Source organism: Mercenaria mercenaria, chromosome 12, assembly GCF_021730395.1.
Source record: "Mercenaria mercenaria strain notata chromosome 12, MADL_Memer_1, whole genome shotgun sequence".
Lineage (NCBI taxonomy): Eukaryota > Metazoa > Mollusca > Bivalvia > Venerida > Veneridae > Mercenaria > Mercenaria mercenaria.
The window spans coordinates 24,878,395-24,898,782 of record NC_069372.1 but is presented as its reverse complement, the minus strand read 5'-3'; the positions used below and the strand labels follow the sequence as shown (position 1 = coordinate 24,898,782).

General features: G+C 36.1%; 1 protein-coding gene across 1 annotated transcript in view; it reads right to left on the bottom strand.

Moving 5' to 3' along the window:
• LOC123533555 (uncharacterized) overlaps nt 1-18,517 on the bottom strand; it is a 39,773-nt gene extending 21,256 nt beyond the window's left edge. Inside the window, exons 1-11 of the mRNA XM_045315221.2 lie at nt 18,367-18,517; nt 17,192-17,246; nt 16,324-16,399; nt 14,168-14,268; nt 13,584-13,665; nt 12,368-12,431; nt 11,000-11,110; nt 7,068-7,144; nt 3,612-3,688; nt 2,414-2,497; nt 1,642-1,800 (exon numbers count right to left, since the gene is read on the bottom strand). Of these exons, the coding sequence (XP_045171156.2) occupies nt 1,642-1,800; nt 2,414-2,497; nt 3,612-3,688; nt 7,068-7,144; nt 11,000-11,110; nt 12,368-12,431; nt 13,584-13,665; nt 14,168-14,268; nt 16,324-16,399; nt 17,192-17,246; nt 18,367-18,434 (954 nt within the window). The 5' untranslated portion in view covers nt 18,435-18,517. The remainder of the gene's footprint in view (nt 1-1,641; nt 1,801-2,413; nt 2,498-3,611; nt 3,689-7,067; nt 7,145-10,999; nt 11,111-12,367; nt 12,432-13,583; nt 13,666-14,167; nt 14,269-16,323; nt 16,400-17,191; nt 17,247-18,366) is intronic.
• Between the last annotated feature and the right edge of the window lie 1,871 nt (nt 18,518-20,388).

Here is a 20,388-nt window from a genome sequence, read left to right as displayed (position 1 = left end):
CCATGATACAGTGTTACTTTCAAGCTTAAGTGGTCAAGGTAGACCAATGACACAGTGTAACTTTCAAGCTGTAATGGTGGGAGGTAGAAGTTTTAATGGTGGAGGTAGACCCATGACACAGTGTATTTGTAAAGTTTTAATGGTGGAGGTAGACCCATGACACTGTGTATTTGTAAAGCTTTGATGGTGGAGGTAGACTCATGACACAGAGTAACTTTCAAGCTTTTATGGTGGAGGCAGACCCACGATGCAGTGCAACTTTCAAGCTATAATGATAGAGGTAGACCCATGACACAGTGTCACTTTCAAGTTCTCATGGTGGAGGTAGACTCCTGAAACTGGAACTTCTCAGTTTTAATGCAGGAGGTAGACCAATGATTAAATAGGCACTTTCTACCTTTAATGGCAGTGGTTAATTTTCCAGCTTTAATGAGAGAGGTTAACCAACAACACAGAGTAACTTTCTGTTCGTAATGTTGGAGGTAGACCAACTTTCCAGTTTTAATGGTGGAGATAGACCCATGACATAGGGTAACTTTCAAGCAGAAATGGTGGAGATAGACCCATGACATAGGGTAACTTTCAAGCTGTAATGGTGGAGATACATCTATGACACAGGGTAACTTTCAAGCAGAAATAGCAGAGATAGACCCATGACACAGGGTAACTTTCAAGCTTTAATGGTGGAGATACATCTATGACACAGGGTAACTTTCAAGCAAAAATAGCAGAGATAGACCCATGACACAGGGTAACTTTCAAGCTGTAATGGTGGAGATACATCTATGACACAGTGTATTTTTAAAGCTTTGATGGTGGAGGTAGATCCATGATGTAGTGTAATTTCAAGCTTTAATGATAGAGGTAGACCCATGACACATTGTCACTTTCAAGGTCTTATGGTGGAGGTAGACCCATTAAACCAACAACAGAGCATAACTTTCCAGCTTAATGCTGGAAGCTGACCTATCACATAGCTTTCCAGTCTAAATGATGGGAGGTAGACCAATAAAAGTGACTGATGAGAGGTAAGTGGCAACTGACTGGAAACCTGCAACCATAACCATATAGCCTGGCCAATAAATACAATTATTTAAGAAATAATTTATAGCAAAAGAGTGTTTTAACACTATTTATGCACGATGGGTGGTTATACGTCAGGTGTAATAATTACACGAGTGCGTAGCCCGAGTGAAATTATTTGTACGACGTATTACCGCCCGAGTGTATCAATAGTGTTAAAACACGGTTTTGGTATAAATTATTTCAATTCTAATATGCCCTTAATCTAAAACAGTCGATAAAATATAGTAGCGCTCTTTCTTGGTCGCAACAAAAACATTGACGTCACCGCATGTTAACGTGATATTATTCTAGCGTAAGAGTGTTTTAACAGAGAAAAGCATATTAGAATAAATATTTTATTATAAGTTGGTATATTGAACATCATAATAAAATACATTTAATATTGAATAAATGTATGAAATTTCATAAATTAATAGGTTTTTCCATTACCTAAAATATCTGGTAAGTCAAAACTACTTTTTACTCACAAATAAACATACTCTAATATCCAATGAAACTTGATCTGAAAATAGTCCCCCTACCCACTTCATTTATCACTGTTGGTAATATACTTACATGGTCATTATGTATATTTTGAATGTCCACCACCGTGACTATACCAGGCCGGTTTCCATTATCGAGCTGCACACAGTCTCGTTTCACCGCTGTCGGTTTACATCCTGTCACAGAGCTCACCATTGCTTCTCCAAACATTGAAAGACCTTTAAATGCTCCCTATAATGCGAAACATTATTGGTGTTACAGGTTATGTAACAAGAGGGCCATGATGGCCTCAAATCGCTCACCTGAACTTGATTATTTGACTCTGAATATATGTATAAAACACCGCACCATGAATGAAAACAATTGTGTTAAGTATGAAAAACATAAGAGATGAAATGACCTTCGTGATTTTGACCTTGATGATATGTCTTGAAATATGAGTCAATAAACACTGTCTCATCACTGGTATCTATTACATGTAGCATATTATACAGAAAAAAAAAAACATTTAAAATCGCATTCTGAATAAACTGGATAAAGTATATACCAGCAAGTCTTAAATCATAGTGTAAAATTAAAAAAATAGATTTTTCACTAATGAAACAACCCATTCTTATTTAGGATCTCACATAACTTTCTCCATAACAACAAATGATACAAGGCTGCTACAGATCTGATAAAGTTACAGCAAGTAGATCCATTTTTAAAATGGAAAAAAGGGAAACAAGTCCATTAAATTCCTCCAATATGGCTAAAAATATTTCAAATCTTTATATTAAAATATTGGACTTTCCTTCCAAAAAACATATATGAGACTTATGAGTGAATGAGATGGAATCATTACCTTAGCAGCACTGATTACTGTGGCAGCATACGACTGTGATCCGTCCCCTGACATACCACCACACGACTGGTGCATAGCAACCAACTGTAAATAATATTTACCGGGGGTAGTTTAACAATAAAGTCAGTGTCCCAAAAATTGAACAAAACAATAACAATCAATAAATTCATACTTGCAAATCTTGAATGAAGATCAATAGGGATGGAGAAAAAGATTGGACTTTTCTGAACTGTGTAAAACTAGCTACTGAGATTCATGAACTTATTGCCTAATGAGCTGCAGTCGTAAACTCTGTGGTCAGAGACTGGCCACAGGAATCCAATCTCAGGAGCCAATCTCACATTAAATCAGTCTAAAAACTAGAGGTGCTTTTGAGAAAGGCGCATGTCTCCCACAACTGCCTAATCATCTGAATGTCTGTCTTTGTATACTGTTGTGGCCTATTGGTATTCACATGTTGGAGTAACCGATTCACCATGCTGTATCGGTAGTGTTGGTAATTATGTTCAAGGGCCATAATTCCGAAGTGTCTGGGCTGATTTAGCTAGTTATCAAACTTGGCCATGGACTTATGATCAAACACATTTTGTTCAAGTTTGGTGAAGATCGGATGAGAAATGTAACTAGCTAAATCGGCCCAGACACTTCGGAATTATGGCCCTTGAACGGTTACCCTAACACTACCAATACAGCATTATAGACAATTATTTCGACAGTACCTCTGACTGTTAAAAGGGGTGCTTACCAAAAAGATACTGACTGAATGGCAAACAGTGTAGATCATGATCAGACTGCATGGACGAATCAGTCATGTCTAGCATAATAAGTTATTAAGTGTTAGTCACCACACAAGTAGCAGAAAACTCCCAGAAATTTTATGACTTTGTTGCCACTTTTGGAGCCTGTCTAATCATTAAGGCTCTAAAACAGGACTGACCCTAGTATGGCCATTGTCATGTTACTTCATTTTTGCAGTACAGTCAAGGTTTATTGTTGCAGGGGACTCCAGCATGTTTTATTTCAGGCACTGGTTGGGAGAGGGGGGGGGGGGGCAGTTCTGCAAAACAGGTAAAAAGGCTTCTGTACATAAAAGCCTTTGTGAGGCTTAAACACGGTACTGAGAGAAAGCGGTTAAATGTAAGCAACCACATCTACTCCACTACAGAGGTCCCTATTATAATTTGACATATCTATTTACCCTTTTATCAGCATATGCCAACCATCGTGCCGACAGTGCTATCGGGTTCGAAGTGGGACCAGGACATGGAAAGCAACCTGAAATATTGATAAAAAATATAAACATTTATCTGCCAGATAAATTTTACATCACAAGAGAAGAATGTTTGTTTGATTACCTGTGGAACAAACTTTGTTTACAGTATTCAAGATACATAAAAACATTTGGCTTACATTCCTAATTTCTGACCAGTGTTAACTTGTTTGTGGCAAGAAAATAAAAATGTTCTCACACGATCAACTGCTGGAGGACAAATGACTTTTAACAGAATGTCTTCTATCAAATGGTAACAGAAAGTCTTCTATCAAATGATAACAGAATGTCTTCTGTCAAATGGTAACAGAAAGTCTTCTGTCAAATGGTAACAGAATGTCTTCTGTCAAATGGTAACAGAATGTCTTCTGTCAAATGGCTACAGAATGTCTTCTGTCAAATGGTAACAGAATGTCTTCTGTCAAATGGTAACAAAATGTCTCCTGTCAAATGGTAACAGAATGTTTGTCATATCAAACTCCACAGTACCAGCAAAATATGTTCGATAAACCTGCAGTATCTTTTAATCTATAGCAAAAAAAAAAAACCCTTTATAAATGGTATTTGTACAACAAATACTTGACATAGATGTATATAACAAATTAATTGACTGTGCCATGAAATATGACTTTGGTTTTTGGGCATGCTATATAAAATGATATTTTTAGTTTATCTTTTGACAATGGTACATAAAAAAAGTGTTCCTTACAGTATACCGTCACAGTGTGAAATCATTAATATTCATGGGGGACTAATTTTCGTGGATTTCATGGTTGAGTAAATCCAGGAAATTTAATCCCAATGAAGAAGAAAAATTCCCATTCATTTTATGTTCAAAAGTTGAAATCCACGAATTCATATCCCCAATGAAGAAGAAAAATTCCAATTCATTTTATGTTCAAAAGTTGAAATCCACGAATTCATATCCCCACGAAATTTTTGACCAAAACCACGAAATTTCATGCCCACGAAATTAAAGGATTTTAAAGTATATCAGATAACTGCTGTACACATTATATTTTAACATATTAAAACATAGAAGTACATAAATTATCACATCTGAAATTATCCCTTATAACTGGAAATGTGTTTGGCATGAGTCAGGTTTACTGTATGTACTGAAGCAAATTATAGGTACATGTTTTCATTCATAAACAAAAGTAATGCACTAAACTTTGATTTTAGTCAACATAACCACATAATTCACAGAATTTATGCAGTTTCCTAATTATGAAACAAGAGGACCATGATGGTCCTGAATCGCTCACCTTTTCCCACATGACCCAGTTTTGAGTATGACGTTGTTTATTTTATTATTTGACATAGTGACCTAGTTTTTGAGCTCATGTGATCCAGTTTTGAACTTGACCTAGATATTATCAAGATAAAAATTCTGACCAATTTTCATGAAGATCCATTGAAAAATATGGCCTCTAGAGAGGTCACAAGGTTTTTCTATTATTTGACCCACTGACCTAGTTTTCGAAGGTACGTGACCCTGTTTTCAACTTTACCTAGATATTATCAAGGTAAACAGTCTCACTAATTTTCATGAAGATCTCATGAAAAATATGGCCTCTAGAGAGGTCACAAGGTTTTTCTATTTTAATACCTACTGGCCTAGTTTTTGACCTCATGTGACCCAGTTTCGAAACTGACCTAGATATCATCAAGGTGAACATTCAGATCAATTTTCATGAAGATCCATTGAAAAATATGGCATCTACAGAGGTCAAAATATTTTAATAATTTTAGACCTACTGACCTAGTTTTTGACCGCAGTTGACCCAGTTTCAAACTCGATCTAGATATCATCAAGATGAACATTCAGACCAACTTTCATACAGATTCCATGAAAAATATGGCCTCTAGGGAGGTCGCAAGGTTTTTTTATTATTTGACCTACTGACCTAGTTTTTTAAGGCACGAGACCCAGTTTCAAACCTGACCTAGATATCATCAAGGTGAACATTCTGACCAATTTTCATGAAGATCCATTCAAGGATATGGCCTCTAGAGAGGTCACAACGTTTTTTCATTATTTGACCTACTGACCTACTTTTTGAAGGCACATGACCCACTTTCGAACTTGACCTAGATATCATCAAGATCAACATTCTGACCAATTTTTATGGAGATCCATTCACAAGTATGGCCTCTAGAGAGGTCACAAGGTTTTTCTATTTTTAGACCTACTGACCTAGTTTTTGACTGCACATGACCCTGTTTCGAACTTAACCTAGATATCATCAAGATGAACATTCACACCAACTTTCATACAGATCCCATGAAAAATATGACCTTTAGAGAGGTCACAAGGTTTTTCTATTATTTGACCTACTGACCTAGTTTTTGACGGCACGTGACCCACTTTCGAACTTGATCTAGACATCATCAAGATGAACATTCAGACCAACTTTCATACAGATCCCATGAAAAATATGGCCTCTAGAGAGGTCACAAGGTTTTTCTATTATTTGACCTACTGACCTAGTTTTTGAAGGCACGTGACCCACTTTCGAACTTGACCTAGATATCATCAAGGTGAACATTCTGACCAACTTTCATGAAGATCTCATGAAATAAATGGCCTCTAGAGAGGTCACAAGGTTTTTCTATTTTTAGACCTACTGACCTAGTTTTTGACCGCACGTGACCCAGTTTCGAACTTGACCTAGATATCATCAAGATGAAAATTCAGACCAACTTTCATACAGATCCCATGAAAAATATGACCTTTAGAGAGGTCACAAGGTTTTTCTATTATTTGACCTACTGACCTAGTTTTTGATGGCACGTGACCCAGTTTCGAACTTGACCTAGATATCATCAATGTGAATATTCTGACCAATTTTCATGAAGAAATTTTGAAATATATGGCCTCTAGAGAGGTCACAAGGTTTTTCTATTTTTAGACCTACTGACCTAGTTTTTGACCGCACGTGACCCAGTTTCGAACTTGACCTAGATATCATCAAGGTGAACATTCTGACCAATTTTCATGAAGATCTTGTGAAATATATGGCCTCTAGAGAGGTCACAAGGTTTTTCTATTTTTAGACCTACTGACCTAGTTTTTGAAGGTACGTGACCCAGTTTCGAACTTGACCTAGATATCATCAAGGTGAACATTCTGACCAATTTTCATAAAGATCCCACAAAAAATGTGATCTCTAGAGTGGTCACAAGCAAAAGTTTACGGACGGACGCACGCACGCACGCACGGACGGACGGACGACGGACGCTGCGTGATCACAAAAGCTCACCTTGTCACTATGTGACAGGTGAGCTAATAAAAACAATTAGAAACTAGTCTTGGATTATTGAATTTATCATAGGGCCAATTACTACAAGTTAGAAAAGTAAAATAACAGGACAACATACTTGTGATCCAGAACAGCTGTTGAAATTGACAGGCTTCATATACGCACACTTTCTCCAGGAATACAATCACCAGGAACCTGTAGGTGAAATTAACATAAAATTATAGTTTCTTCAAGCTACTTACACATGGAGTGAAAATAACTCATACTTTTAACTTATCACTCTAACTTTTACATTAATACAAATCTTTCACAGTGGAACTAAAAAAAAAAATCTGCACGAAATATTTAAGAAATAATATAAATTATTTCTTTAAAATAATTTCATTTATTTCTGGAGAAATAAGTTTGTTAGTTGCTAAGGAATCGGGATTAATCAGCCTTTATCATTCAGTTGAACTGGTTCTCGTTTTATCAATACAGTACTGATGTGCATGTTCAGCGAGCCGAGAACACAGCCAATTGTTCAATATAAAAGCAAAAAGCCTGTGCAGATTTCTCACATTGCATCTGAAAGGGCGAATAGACCATTATTATAAACTGACTGACAGACTTCTCACTGTTCTTCTACACGTCGTTCGGTAAAGATAAACTTACCCTCCCGCCACACGCCTATAGTTGCTAATGTAGTAATTTTTATAGTTAACTTAGTTTTTGGTGAAAGACCTGACATTCTGGAGAAATTTGTATCAGATTTGCTGCTTTTTGTATTATACTTTCAGGGTACAAATTTCTTATATGGCATTTACTGAAGTTGTCAGTGAGCTGGTAGTGCAACACTGTGAAGTCTCCGATATCCCAATTATAATCATACTCAAAGAAGTTACGAATGAATGTTCTGTTATAGAAGCCAAGTCGAAGGAACTTCAAAGTACCGTAGATTTCATGCAAATGAACTTTTGGATCGTTCCCGATTTATGGAATTCAGGTGTATTGTGTTCATAAATAACAGCATTCGTTGGAATGTTTTAACTGGAACTGTGCTTTTTTAGGATATCGGAAATTAAATTAATGTTTAAGACATTCTCTTTAAAAAGAATATCTAGGAAAAGAAATTACATGAACTTGCGTATTACATTAGCTTAGTTATTTTCATTTATATCTTGGCTTCTATACATATGATAAGGCTCACTGACAGTTATTTATGAATCTGTAATTATACCTTAAATGTTAGGATTGTCACTCATATAATGTTGAACAGGGGATCAGGCGAGATATCGAGTTAATTAGACTGCTAAACAATAACCGGTTGGGTGTTTTTTCATTGTTTTGTGGCGATTTATACGGTAGACGCTGAACTAGAGATATATCTGTGCGTTCGGTGTGATGAATTTTATTCGGAACAGTTCAGTGTAATTAGCGTTGTCGTCTTTCAGGTATGGACACTGTCCGCTCAGTTTTGTGAAACTATGTATGCCTTTATCAGGGCCTATCACAAAGACATTGTTGTCTTAAACAGTACACCAAAGGTTGTTCATTGCAAAAGATGCACTTTGCTATTTAAGGTTGCTTGACCTGAAGTTGCTTCGGGTCACTAGGATTTCGTCCTTATAGTACTGGCGAATCCTAGATTGCACTGCGTTGCGTTGCTTGCTTGTGAAGTGGTTGTAGTGTACCACTATAGGCTCTGGTGATGCCTAGGTTGCTTTGCCTTTCGCTAAGTGAAAACACTTCGTCTGTGGTGCATCACTGGCGATGCCTAGATTGTTTTGCGAAAAGAAGTGTCTGTAATGCACCACCAGGGTACTGGTGAGCTCAGGTTGAATTCCGTTGTCCACGGCTTCACTGTAGTGTTGGTGATGCCTATGTTGCGTTGTTTCTTGCGATATGAAGTGTCTGTAATGCATCACAATGGTACTGGTGAGGCCCTGGTTGCATTCCGTTGTCTGTAATGCTTCACTATAAAGTTGGTGATGTTGCATTGCGTTTTGCAAGGTGAAGTGTCTGGAGTGCATCAGTTAGTGTTTTGTGTGGTAGGCCCAGTCAGTCAGTTTTTAGTTTTACTAGCTGAAGCATTGGGCCGTCTCATAAATATTTAACGCATGCCGTTTTTGTCGTTCTTGTTTTTAGCACAGACATATATTAAACAGCTTTCTAGCACTGAGTGTTTGGCGGTAGCCCTTGACTTTCTTCGTGGCATCATTTTGGTGTGGAGCCGTGGTTAGCTGAGGTCTACTGTCATACATTCGGGTGTGGTCCGTGTGCTGGATGCCGTCTGCGGTTTTTAGGGGTCATCGCATTGTGTGTTGTCTCATGCTTGCGCCTGGTCTCCTCTCGCTTGAAGATAGAGCGGCCAAAAACATGCCGACTTAACTTTTCAATGTTTTTCTCAGATCTATTGATGCATTTACCTTAGCAGATGTAGAATATATTAATTTAGAAATCAAGTATTTTAAGTCATTTGTTCGTCATAATGTGTTATATGAATATTTAAATATTTAAAATATTTAACAGTATAACAATGAGATAAATAAAAGACATAGAATGGTACATGTTCTTATTTTATTTCGAGTAAATAATAATAAGTTCCCAAGCGTGGTTAATCGTAGAATAACCCGTCTTTTGAGTTCTTATGTGTAAGAATATATCACGAAGGCCATAGACCTAAGTGATATACTGTTTCGCATAAGAATGAAAACCTCGGGTTATTCTACAATAAATCACACCTGGGAACTTGTTATTTCAATTTTAACTCAACATACTGGTATCATATATATGTTAGAAAAAATGGTAACTACTTTTTATGACATGAAATACACTTCGTGCTACGCACCCGGATCATTCTATACATAGAGGATGACATCACTACTTAACTCGTGCATGGGTTATCGCAGAATAACCGAAATTGATTTTCTCCTATGTGTATATAGGATATTTGCTGGTCGTGTTAGAATATGAAATATCTACACAGTTTCTATCATACTTCGAAAGTTCTGCACTTCTTGTAAGTCTAGGTTATCATTAAATAGGCTTACAGGTCCTCAACCAACCCATTAAAATGGTCTTGATGCAAAACATTTTTCAGTCCATTGTGGGGGCAAAACTTCCTATTTTTATGTTTTGCTCCATTCTTCTATAAAATGCAATTTCCCTAAATTTTCTTCATCTACACTTCTCATTATCTACATGCAGACATTTAGACTTACATTACATGAAACAAACAAAAACAGAATAAGTATACTCCAGTGTAAGTAACTCTTCTCTATAAGTAAATATATACTAACATATATGTTACTGCACTCTCAACATTTCATATTTTGTTCAGGCAATATCTGTACCTTTTATCACACTCTATATTCTGTACAGGCAAATTTTAACAGGCAATATTTCATTATATCTGTAACAGTTTTTACACTCTATTCTGCACAGGCAATATTTTACAGGAAATATCCATACCTTTTATTACAGTGTATACTCTTTATATTTTGTACAGGCAATAGTTTGTAGGCTATATCCATACCTTTTTTTACAATCTTTATTTTGTACAGGCGATAGTTTGCAGGCTATATCCATACCTATTTTAACAATCTTTATTTTGTACAGGCAATAGTTTGCAGGCTATATCCATACCTTTTTTTTTTACAATCTTTATTTTGTACAGGCGATAGTTTGCAGGCTATATCCATACCTATTTTTACAATCTTTATTTTGTACAGGCAATAGTTTGCAGGCTATATCCATACCTGTTTTTACAATCTTTATTTTGTACAGGCAATAGTTTGCAGGCTATATCCATACCTGTTTTTACAATCTTTATTTTGTACAGGCAATAGTTTGCAGGCTATATCCATGTTTTTACAATCTTTATTTTGTACAGGCAATAGTCTGCAGGCTATATCCATACCTGTTTTTACAATCTTTAATTTGTACAGGTAATAGTATGCAGGCTATATCCATACCTGTTTTTACACTCTATATTCTGTACAAGTAATATTTTACAGACAATATCATACTATATTCTGTACAAGTAATATTTTACAGACAATATCATACCTTTTATTACACTCTATATTCTGTACAGGCAATGTTTTATAGCTAATGCTGTGCACTTCATCTCCAGTCTTTAATGATACAAATTTTACACCACAGTATGGCTGTCCAGCACTGTAAACACACACAAAAATACATTAAATATATAAATTAGTATCATAACCATTTTCACAAAGAATTATCTACTTACATGGCTTCTTTTTTGAGGATGACATTCCTAAAATTAACTGTGTTCTATCAAAGAAGAAAATTTAAAGATATAAACCTTTTCTTGTGTATTTGCCACAAGTGAAGTTTTGACAAGGGAGACAACTATTACAACAACTGAGAACTCTTTTTCAATGTAGAAATGAAACAATATACAGATTCTTTTTATCTTAAAAAGGAGTGTTCTTTGATAGAGTTTAAGTCCCCAGCAATTATATGAAATATAGATTTTGTGAAAACATGCTACGGTTTTTTCCATGAAGTCATCAGGTCATGGTAAAAATGACGATCACTGATTTCAAAGAAATCAGGCTGGGAGAAACATTGCAACATGTCTTCAAAATGTATAAGTTTCAACCTTTTTTCTTCAAAATATTCATATTTAAGCAATTGTGAGTAAATATTCATTCAGACAGCCATTAAGATCAACAGAATATAATAGCCGCACCATGAGAAAACTAACATAGTGCATTTGCGACCAGCATGGATCTAGACCAGCCTGCGCATCCACACAGTCTGGTCAGGATCCATGCTGTTCGCTTTCAAAGCCTATTGCAATTAGAGAAACAGTTAGCGAACAGCATGGATCCTGACCAGACTGCATGGATGAATAGGCTGGTCTGGATCAATGCTGGTCACAAATGCACTATGTTGGTTTTCTCATGGTGCAGCTCATTTAAGCTAATATTATCAGATGCCTTCAAGAAACATATTGAGAAAACACCTACTATATAATGTATAACATGAATGACGAAATTACCAGTATGTAAAGTGAACTGTACCAATGTCTGGTCTATCCAGATTAATGAAATATCATGGATATCATAATCAAGAAATCTGAAGGGTGGAAACACCAGTATTTAAAGAAAACAGCACCAGTCCTTACATTGATAACTAAGACACAGATTAGTTTCCAAACCATCTTCTGAAGCTCAAAAAAATAAAAAGCCCCGGTCTGGCAAATGATTTTTCTCATCCTGGGGAAAATACACTATGGGCAAAGTGTGCAACAAGCCTCACATTGCACTTTCTTTGGGCTGCCTACTTCCCCCAAGGGAAAGTTTCTTTATTTTTCTATTTATCAATTTATATATTTTTCTTATGTTTTATTACTTGTATAGTTTCATTATCAAAGCTAGTATTACTTATTTCTTGAAAGTTTACCTGGAGGAGTCACACATAACAATCAGTGGTCTCTTATAACTGTAACTGTCACTGTTTCCCAACACTGAAATATATAGAATATTATTCTAACACTTTTAAGATTTCCTTTTATATAAACAAAGAAGAATTTTACCGTGTAATGTCTTGTTGATTAAAACACATTTTACAAAATGACCTACTTTTGGCTATTTCGATTTACCCCCTATTTACGCCTAAAGAAGGATTCCAGATTAGTATCCCTTCCTGGCGTAATTCGTACGTGGTAGAATGGAAATAGATTTGGCCTTCTATGATTACTATGCATCTGAACTCAAAACCGTGTTTTATTTGCCAACAAAGCACGCAAAACTAAAAGCTATTTCCCAAAAAAGCTTAAAGCTATTTCCCATCATACAGAGATTTTTTTATAGATCTGAGTCTCTAATTTAAATATACATTAATATGTATAAAAAAGACTACAAGCAAGAGAGGAAGTTCTTTTTTACTTATACTTTAAAAAAAAAAAACATCTTCCATTATATCAAGAAAACATTCAATGAAATGAACGGTGGCTTCAGGTTACTCTGGTTAATGAAATAAACCTGCCATCTTCTTCGTGTTAATCTGTTTTGTATCTGAAGACAAACTAAACTTAAATACCGAAGTATGCAGCTCCGATGGAGCTACATGTATCTGAATAAATCTGAGAGATCTATGCAATATTGTAAGACTAAATCTGATGACAATGCAACAAACAGGTCATAATTACAATCATAATTGAGCCGCGCCATGAGAAAACCAACATAGTGCATTTGCGACCAGCATGGATCCAGACCAGTCTGCGCATCCGCACAGTCTGGTCAGGATCCATGCTGTGCGCTTTCAAAGCCTATTGCAATTAGAGAAACTGTTAGTGAACAGCATGGATCCTGACAGATTGCATGGATAGGCAGACTGGTCTGGATCCATGCTGGTCGCAAACGCACTATGTTGGTTTTCTCATGGCGCTGCTCATATAGTACTGTCTTACTTAGGCAGCTCTTGTGAGCAGTGAAGTAGAATTAATGGGCAGGTTAATTGTTGGATCAGATCATACAACCAGTTACTTCATGACTGCCAACCTCTAACTCTGACGTGGGTAATGATTTTACCATGGAAACAGACTCAGCCTTAAAAATTGCTCTGCTTAACTAAAAATGAACAAACGTTTAACTGATTAACATCTCAAATTCCCTACCTGGATCAGGGTTGGGTAAAATCCTACATATTCTAACAGGTCCCTGTCTCATAGATAAAACCTCTTGTGCTTCTCCATTTGGCTGGAAAAAAGGAAAGCATAACAATAACTAATCTACCCTCAAGGTAAAGAAAAAGCATGGCAAAATTACTCAACATTTCAAGGAGCTTTTTTTACACCTTCAGCCTGCTGGTGGCAAGTGATTCTGCCTTGAATTCAGGAGTTTGAACCTCTGTGGGGCATTCCAAAGTGTCCATTTATCAAGTGACCAGTGCAGTCCAAGATCAGCCTGCACAGCTGTGCAGACTGATCTTGGTCTGCACTGTTTGATGCTATTCAGTCAGTAAATTTCCAGTGAACACCCCTTCCAATAATAAATAGTACTGCCCAAATTGAATGATAGACTGGTTCACTAAAAATTTACTAACTGAATAGCAAACAGTGCAGACCATTATCAGCATGCATGGACTTGCAGGTTGACCTTGGTCTACATCGGTTGCAAAGGCTAAATCACTTGCCGCCAGCAGGCCTAAAGGCTTCTGTGACTGTACATATTTAATATTTGAATATGATATTACACTTACTGTTATATGCCATATCTGTACACCGTTACTGTATCCCAGAATAAGAAGTAGAGGCAGACCTTTAGTATCTGACCTAAACATGTCCGGGTTCTTGGCAATATCTGAAGTATAAATCAATAGATGAAAATCTTTTATCTAACTAGAAAATGCTTTTGTAAAAAAGCGCATGTCTCCCCCAATGCAAAGTCCTATAGGCAAGAAGTCAATAGGGGTCAGGAGCGAAAGTCAAAGAGACACTGATGGTTGGCTGCAATAGGGATCATCTACTTGGCATGTCCAGTCATCCCGCTAAATTTCAACACTCGTGGCCTAGTGGTTCTCAAGTCACTGTTCAGGCTCCTGTGACCTTGACCTTTGATCAAGTGACCTCAAAATAAATAGGGGTCATCTACTCTGCATGTCCAATCATCCTATTAAGTTTCAACATTGTAGGTCAAGTGGTTCTCAAGTTATTTCCAAAAAATGATTTTACATGAACAGGCCACTGTGACCTTGACCTTTAATAGACTGACCCCAAAATCAATAGGGGTCATCTACTCTGCACGTTCAATCATCCTATGAAGTTTCAACATTCTTGGTCAAGTGGTTCTCTAGTTATTGATCGGAACTGGTTATCAATGTTCAGGCCCCTGTGACCTTGACCTTTAACGGAGTGACCCCAAAAACAACAAGGGTCATTTACTCTGCATGGACAATCATCCTATGCAGTTTCAACATTCTGGGTCGAAAGGTTCTCAAGTTATTGATTGGAAATGGTTTTCCATGTTCAGGCCCCTGTAGCCTTCACTTTTAATAGAGTGACCCTAAAATCGTTAGGGTTCATCTACTCTGCATGACCAATCATCCTACGAAGTTTCATCATTCTGGGTCAAGTGGTTCTCAAGTTACTGACCGGAAATGGTTTTCAATGTCCGGGCCCCTATGACCTTGACCTTTCACAGAGTGACCCCAAAATCTTTAGGGGTCGTCTACTCTTTATGACCAATCATCCTATTATTTTCAACATTCTGGGTCAAGTGGTTCTCAAGTTACTGACCGGAAATGGTTTTCAATGTTCAGGCTCCTGTGACCTTGACCTTTAATGGTGTGACCCCAAAATCGATAGGGGTCATCTACTTTGCATGTACAATCATCCTATGAAGTTTCAACATTCTGAGTCAAGTGGTTCTCTAGTTATTGATCAGAAATGGTTTTCAATGTTCAGGCCCCTGTGACCTTGACCTTTGATGGAGTGATCCCATAATCAATAAGGGTCATCTACTCTTTATGACCAATCATCATATCAAGTTTCAACATTCTGGGTCAGGTGGTTCTCTAGTTATTGATGGGAAATGGTTTTCAATGTTCAGGCCCCTGTGACCTTGACCTTTGACGGAGTGACCCCAAAATCAATAGGGGACACCTACTCTTCATGACCAATCATCCTATGAAGTTTCAACATTCTGGGTCAAGTGGTTCTCTAGTTATTGATCGGAAATGGTTTTCAATGTTCAGGCCCCTGTAACCTTGACCTTTGACGGAGTGACCCCAAAATCAATAGGGGTCATCTACTCTTCATAACCAATCATCATATCAAGTTTCAACATTCTGGGTCAAGTGGTTCTCTAGTTATTGATCGGAAATGGTTTTCAATGTTCAGACCTCTGTGACCTTGACCTTTGACGGAGTGACCCCAAAATCAATAGAGGTCATCTACTCTTCATGACCAATCATCCTATGAAGTTTCAACATTCTGGGTCAAGTGGTTCTCTAGTTATTGATCGGAAATGGTTTTCAATGTTCAGGCCCCTGTGACCTTGACCTTTGATGGAGTGACCCCAAAAACAATAGGGGTCGTCTACTCCAGTAGCCCTACAACCCTATGAAGTTTAAAGGTTCTACGTCAAATGGTTCTCCAGTCATTGCTCGGAAATGAAGTGTGACGTACGTACGTACGGACGGACAGGGCAAAAACAATATGTCTCCTGGGGGAGACATAATAAGCAACAGAAAGTTCACACATCCTTTGAAGTGGCATTTAGTTCTATGCAGTACCTTACAACCAAAACTGGAGACTAACAATAGTATTTCAATTTGTTATAAAAAGTAACCTATTTCCGGTCTTTATAATATCCACAAAATAACAAAGTCATTTGAATGTAAAGCATACCACATACCATTACAGTCACAGTTTTCAAATCTGACCCACTGTATCTTCTCCCGGTCTTCATTCTTCTGTGTTCCTGTATAAGCCTGTAAGACATTCAATCAAATCATTCATTCAATCATTCCCAATTGAAATATTACAGATGAAATCATTAACACAACAAGATATGCCTAAGCTCAATGCTACAATTAGATGAATAAAATCAGAATATCTACCAGCTTTGCAAATGTAACTTAAAGAAGTGCAACAGAAAGCATCTTCTATTTCACCAAGATAAAATGAAATTTAAATAACATATTATTATTTTCTTTCTCCATACCTTATGCTATAGTTAACCCTCACCCTGCTAAATTTCTGTAATGAACTTGTCAATCTTTCAATTTGGACAGTACCATGCAGTAACTGTTTAAAGGGGTGCTGATCAAATGTGCAGGCTGATCATGATCTACACTTGTTGCAAAGGCACAATCAGTCATGCACTATGTCCAGCATGATAAGGGTTAAAAGTGTCTTTACATTTCACTGAGATATAATTCCTCTACCTAATGGCACAGTGCAACTGCAGATCTTACTGTGATGTTTTTGCCATTCTTTTTTTTCTGACATTTACTTGGTCAGTTTTATTTAAATCACACAATTTGGCATTTCATTGTAAATCTTTATTCATTTTACCAGACATATGTCATGTTACCAGCAGGGTCTACAAGGACCTGTGCCAATGCAAACAGTATCATAAAAAATCCTTGCATTTATAATAAATAAATCTATATACCATAGGTAACTTTCCTCAGTCACAGGCATATAAAATATAATTATGATTCTAAAATAACTTCTAAAAAACTGTTTGATAATCTTATGATCAAAATGTAAAGGTTTACCTGTGGTACAACATCAGAGAAAAAATCCACCACACTTTCCATTAAAGACTTCTCACTGAAAAAAAAAAGATTGGATTTCTGTGAAAGACGTTTCAGTTTTTTAAGTATGTTAATAAACATCTCAGTGTTGTTTTTTTTTTGCTCTTTTTAGGGTTGAAATTCAGTCCCATTCCATTCAATTCAAGCTTGCTTATTATATAGCTGCTTGATACTATGATAGGTTTTAAAAGCGCGCATGTGAGTGCAAAACAGGTGCAGTTATCTGTCCTTGCTATTGAGCTAGCTTTTAAAGCGATGTGGTAGAGTGTCCGCCTTAGGTGCGAGAGGTCTCGGGTTTGATTCCCGGTCAGGTCTGAAATATTTTCAGCCTGTTTCGTTTTTGGCGCCCAATACATTGAAGTCACGAGTAGATACTTTTTAACTTTATATTTTTATACTTGTATATTTTTTGTCTTACTTAACACTTTCATTACTTTTATCTTCCTTCTCACTATATCTTCATTTCTGAAGCCTTCCTTTCACTGCTTTTAAACAAACTTTTATCTGGTTGTGACACGCATCCTGGCTATATTATACCAGTGAGGGGAGATACATAGATAGGTAGATATGAATGGACACTTTGGAATGCCCCACAGAGGTTCAAACTCCTGAATTCAAAGAAGAATTTAGAGGGTACATATAGTAGGGTAATAAGGGTGCACTAATACTTCTTTGCTACAGAGCTAGCTTTTACAGCGACTGGTAGTGTCCACCTTAGCCTAGGCTTAGGTGTGAGAGGTTCCCGGTTTGATTCCCAGTCAGGCCTGTTACATATATTATTAACGATGCCAAGTATGATAACCTGCAAAATGGCACATATAAAGAATGGTCTAATGTCTTTTGTACTAAACGGTAGCCATGCAAAAATGGAGTATCGATGGGGGCACCTGGGGGCGTTCTATTTCAGATAATATTTCTCTAGGATAATAAGGAAGTGTGAATCATTATTAATAATTTTTCAATAAAATTCACTTTCAAAGTAACATTTGCTTCTCATATGGCAAGATTCACTCAATTAATATCAATTTATCAAGGTTAGTATGACAACGCCATTCCCCAAAGGTGCCCCTTTCACTGTCAAAAACAGTAAACAAAGGAAAAAACAGCAGATTTTTTGTAACTTATGCATAGATTACCTGTATATTTGCGGTCGAATCATGCTGCAAGTATATTTATACGCTTTTCTCGGTGGGTCTGCTGACATTTTTATTGCCTATCTTTCCAGGATCACAGAAGAAAAGTTTAAAGGACAATGTTAATTTGTGTAGTCGCAAAACGTGACGTCACTATTTGGATGGTTCTAGGTCTACATAATTATCGCGTATGACCTACGCGAAAATTTGTATAACCAATCAACGGAAAATTGTTAAACGGAAGTTACAAAAATCAAAGTACACGAAGGAACAAATTGTAAACAGCATATTTTTTTTTCAACAAAGAACGTGCTGGCCAAGTACCGATACCTATGGAAAAATAAACATCATTAGTATTTGACAATATCTGGATCAGAAATACTGAAGAGATCTAAGTTACATAAAAAAGCTTATTTTAAACATAACTCATTGCTAATGTAGGTAAATGTAAATTATATATATGTATATTGCTGTACTATGTTGTATTAATATTTTCATATTATGTTAATATTATACCATGTTATTTTCATATTATGTTAATATTATATTATGCTGTACTATGTTAATATGTATTAATATTTTCACATTATCACAGTGTAGAAACGATTGAACAACCAAAGCGGAAATAGCGATGTGATTTCAATCATTTGTTGAAATACGATAAACGTGGTCTACCTTTTTCGATTGATATTTGGATAATTGTCAAATAAAGGTATTTTTATTCCTTGAGACATGTTTCAAGTCTTCCCCAGTCAATATAAGTCCAGAATGACTTACATGAGCGGTAGGTAAGGTGAAATCAATTGATTACACGATGAATGTTTAGATGATGCATACCAAAATTGAATGAGTTTTATCAAAAATAAGGCAAATTTTCTGAATGCATGTCACATTATAAGAATTTAGTATATTTTCTTTTTCATTGATAACGATTTTAACCTTAATTCATCCCTTATTTCGTTTAAAACACAAATTCGCGGTGCTTTGTATTGTATTGTATTGTACGCCCTATTGAAATGATAGTGAACAATTTATTTTGATTTTACACACAAAACGGATTGTACTACTTATTGCAAATATTTTGATATGATTTTGTCCATATTGAACGGCAGATTGTTATTACTAATTACAATTAAATTCTGATTTCTGTCTGTTTTAGGTACAATGAAGTAATATTAGTGTTATTATTGCAAAGAAAGGACACCAGACTTTAAAAACATAATTAAACACAGCTTGATTCAAAACTGACGAAAACATACAAATTAAAATCGAAACACGCGACAACAGTTTTATTCACAAAAGATTTCCAAGTAATCCCAAAAGAAGTTAACAATAGCAATAGAATGATAATACCAATTAAAGGAAAAACAACAATAAAAATAAACAAAAAAAATCCGCTAGTAAATTAGAATCGCCCTTGAAAAAAGTACCAAATAACACTTGTGCTCAGCAAACGAATACAGAGAGGCTTAAGCAAGTTTAGCAATCCAAATTTAAAATAATGACACTAGAAAAAAAAACATTAAGGAGAAGAATTCTATAGCATTGTGTATTTCATTCTTATCCTTTCCTTATAATCTTGTTCAAACTACGATGTATGTATTTAATCTGTACATGTATTACTGGGAATAAAATATGTTTAAAGTGAAAAATAAGGCTTAGGCAAGTTAAGCAGTCCAAATTAACAACACTCGAACAAAAGCTGCTTAGTTATAACATGAGAAAAAGAAAAAGGTGAGAAAGTGTTTTGAAATTACTTAGATTTTTAAAATCATTAATGCTAAGCATGATGTATATGTTGTAATACCACTCATAATGAAGGCTATATTACATGAGAATGAGGTGGTGCCAGTGTTTACATGGCGTGTTTCCGTCATTTGACAAAATATTAACCTAGGAAGAGAAAGACTGCCACTTAGCCCTCAACCCAAAACATCTGTTAAAAAGATTAACCCGGGAAGAAAAAGAAAGCCACTAAGCCCCCATCCAAAAAAAAAGAAAAAAAGATAGATGACAAACACACAA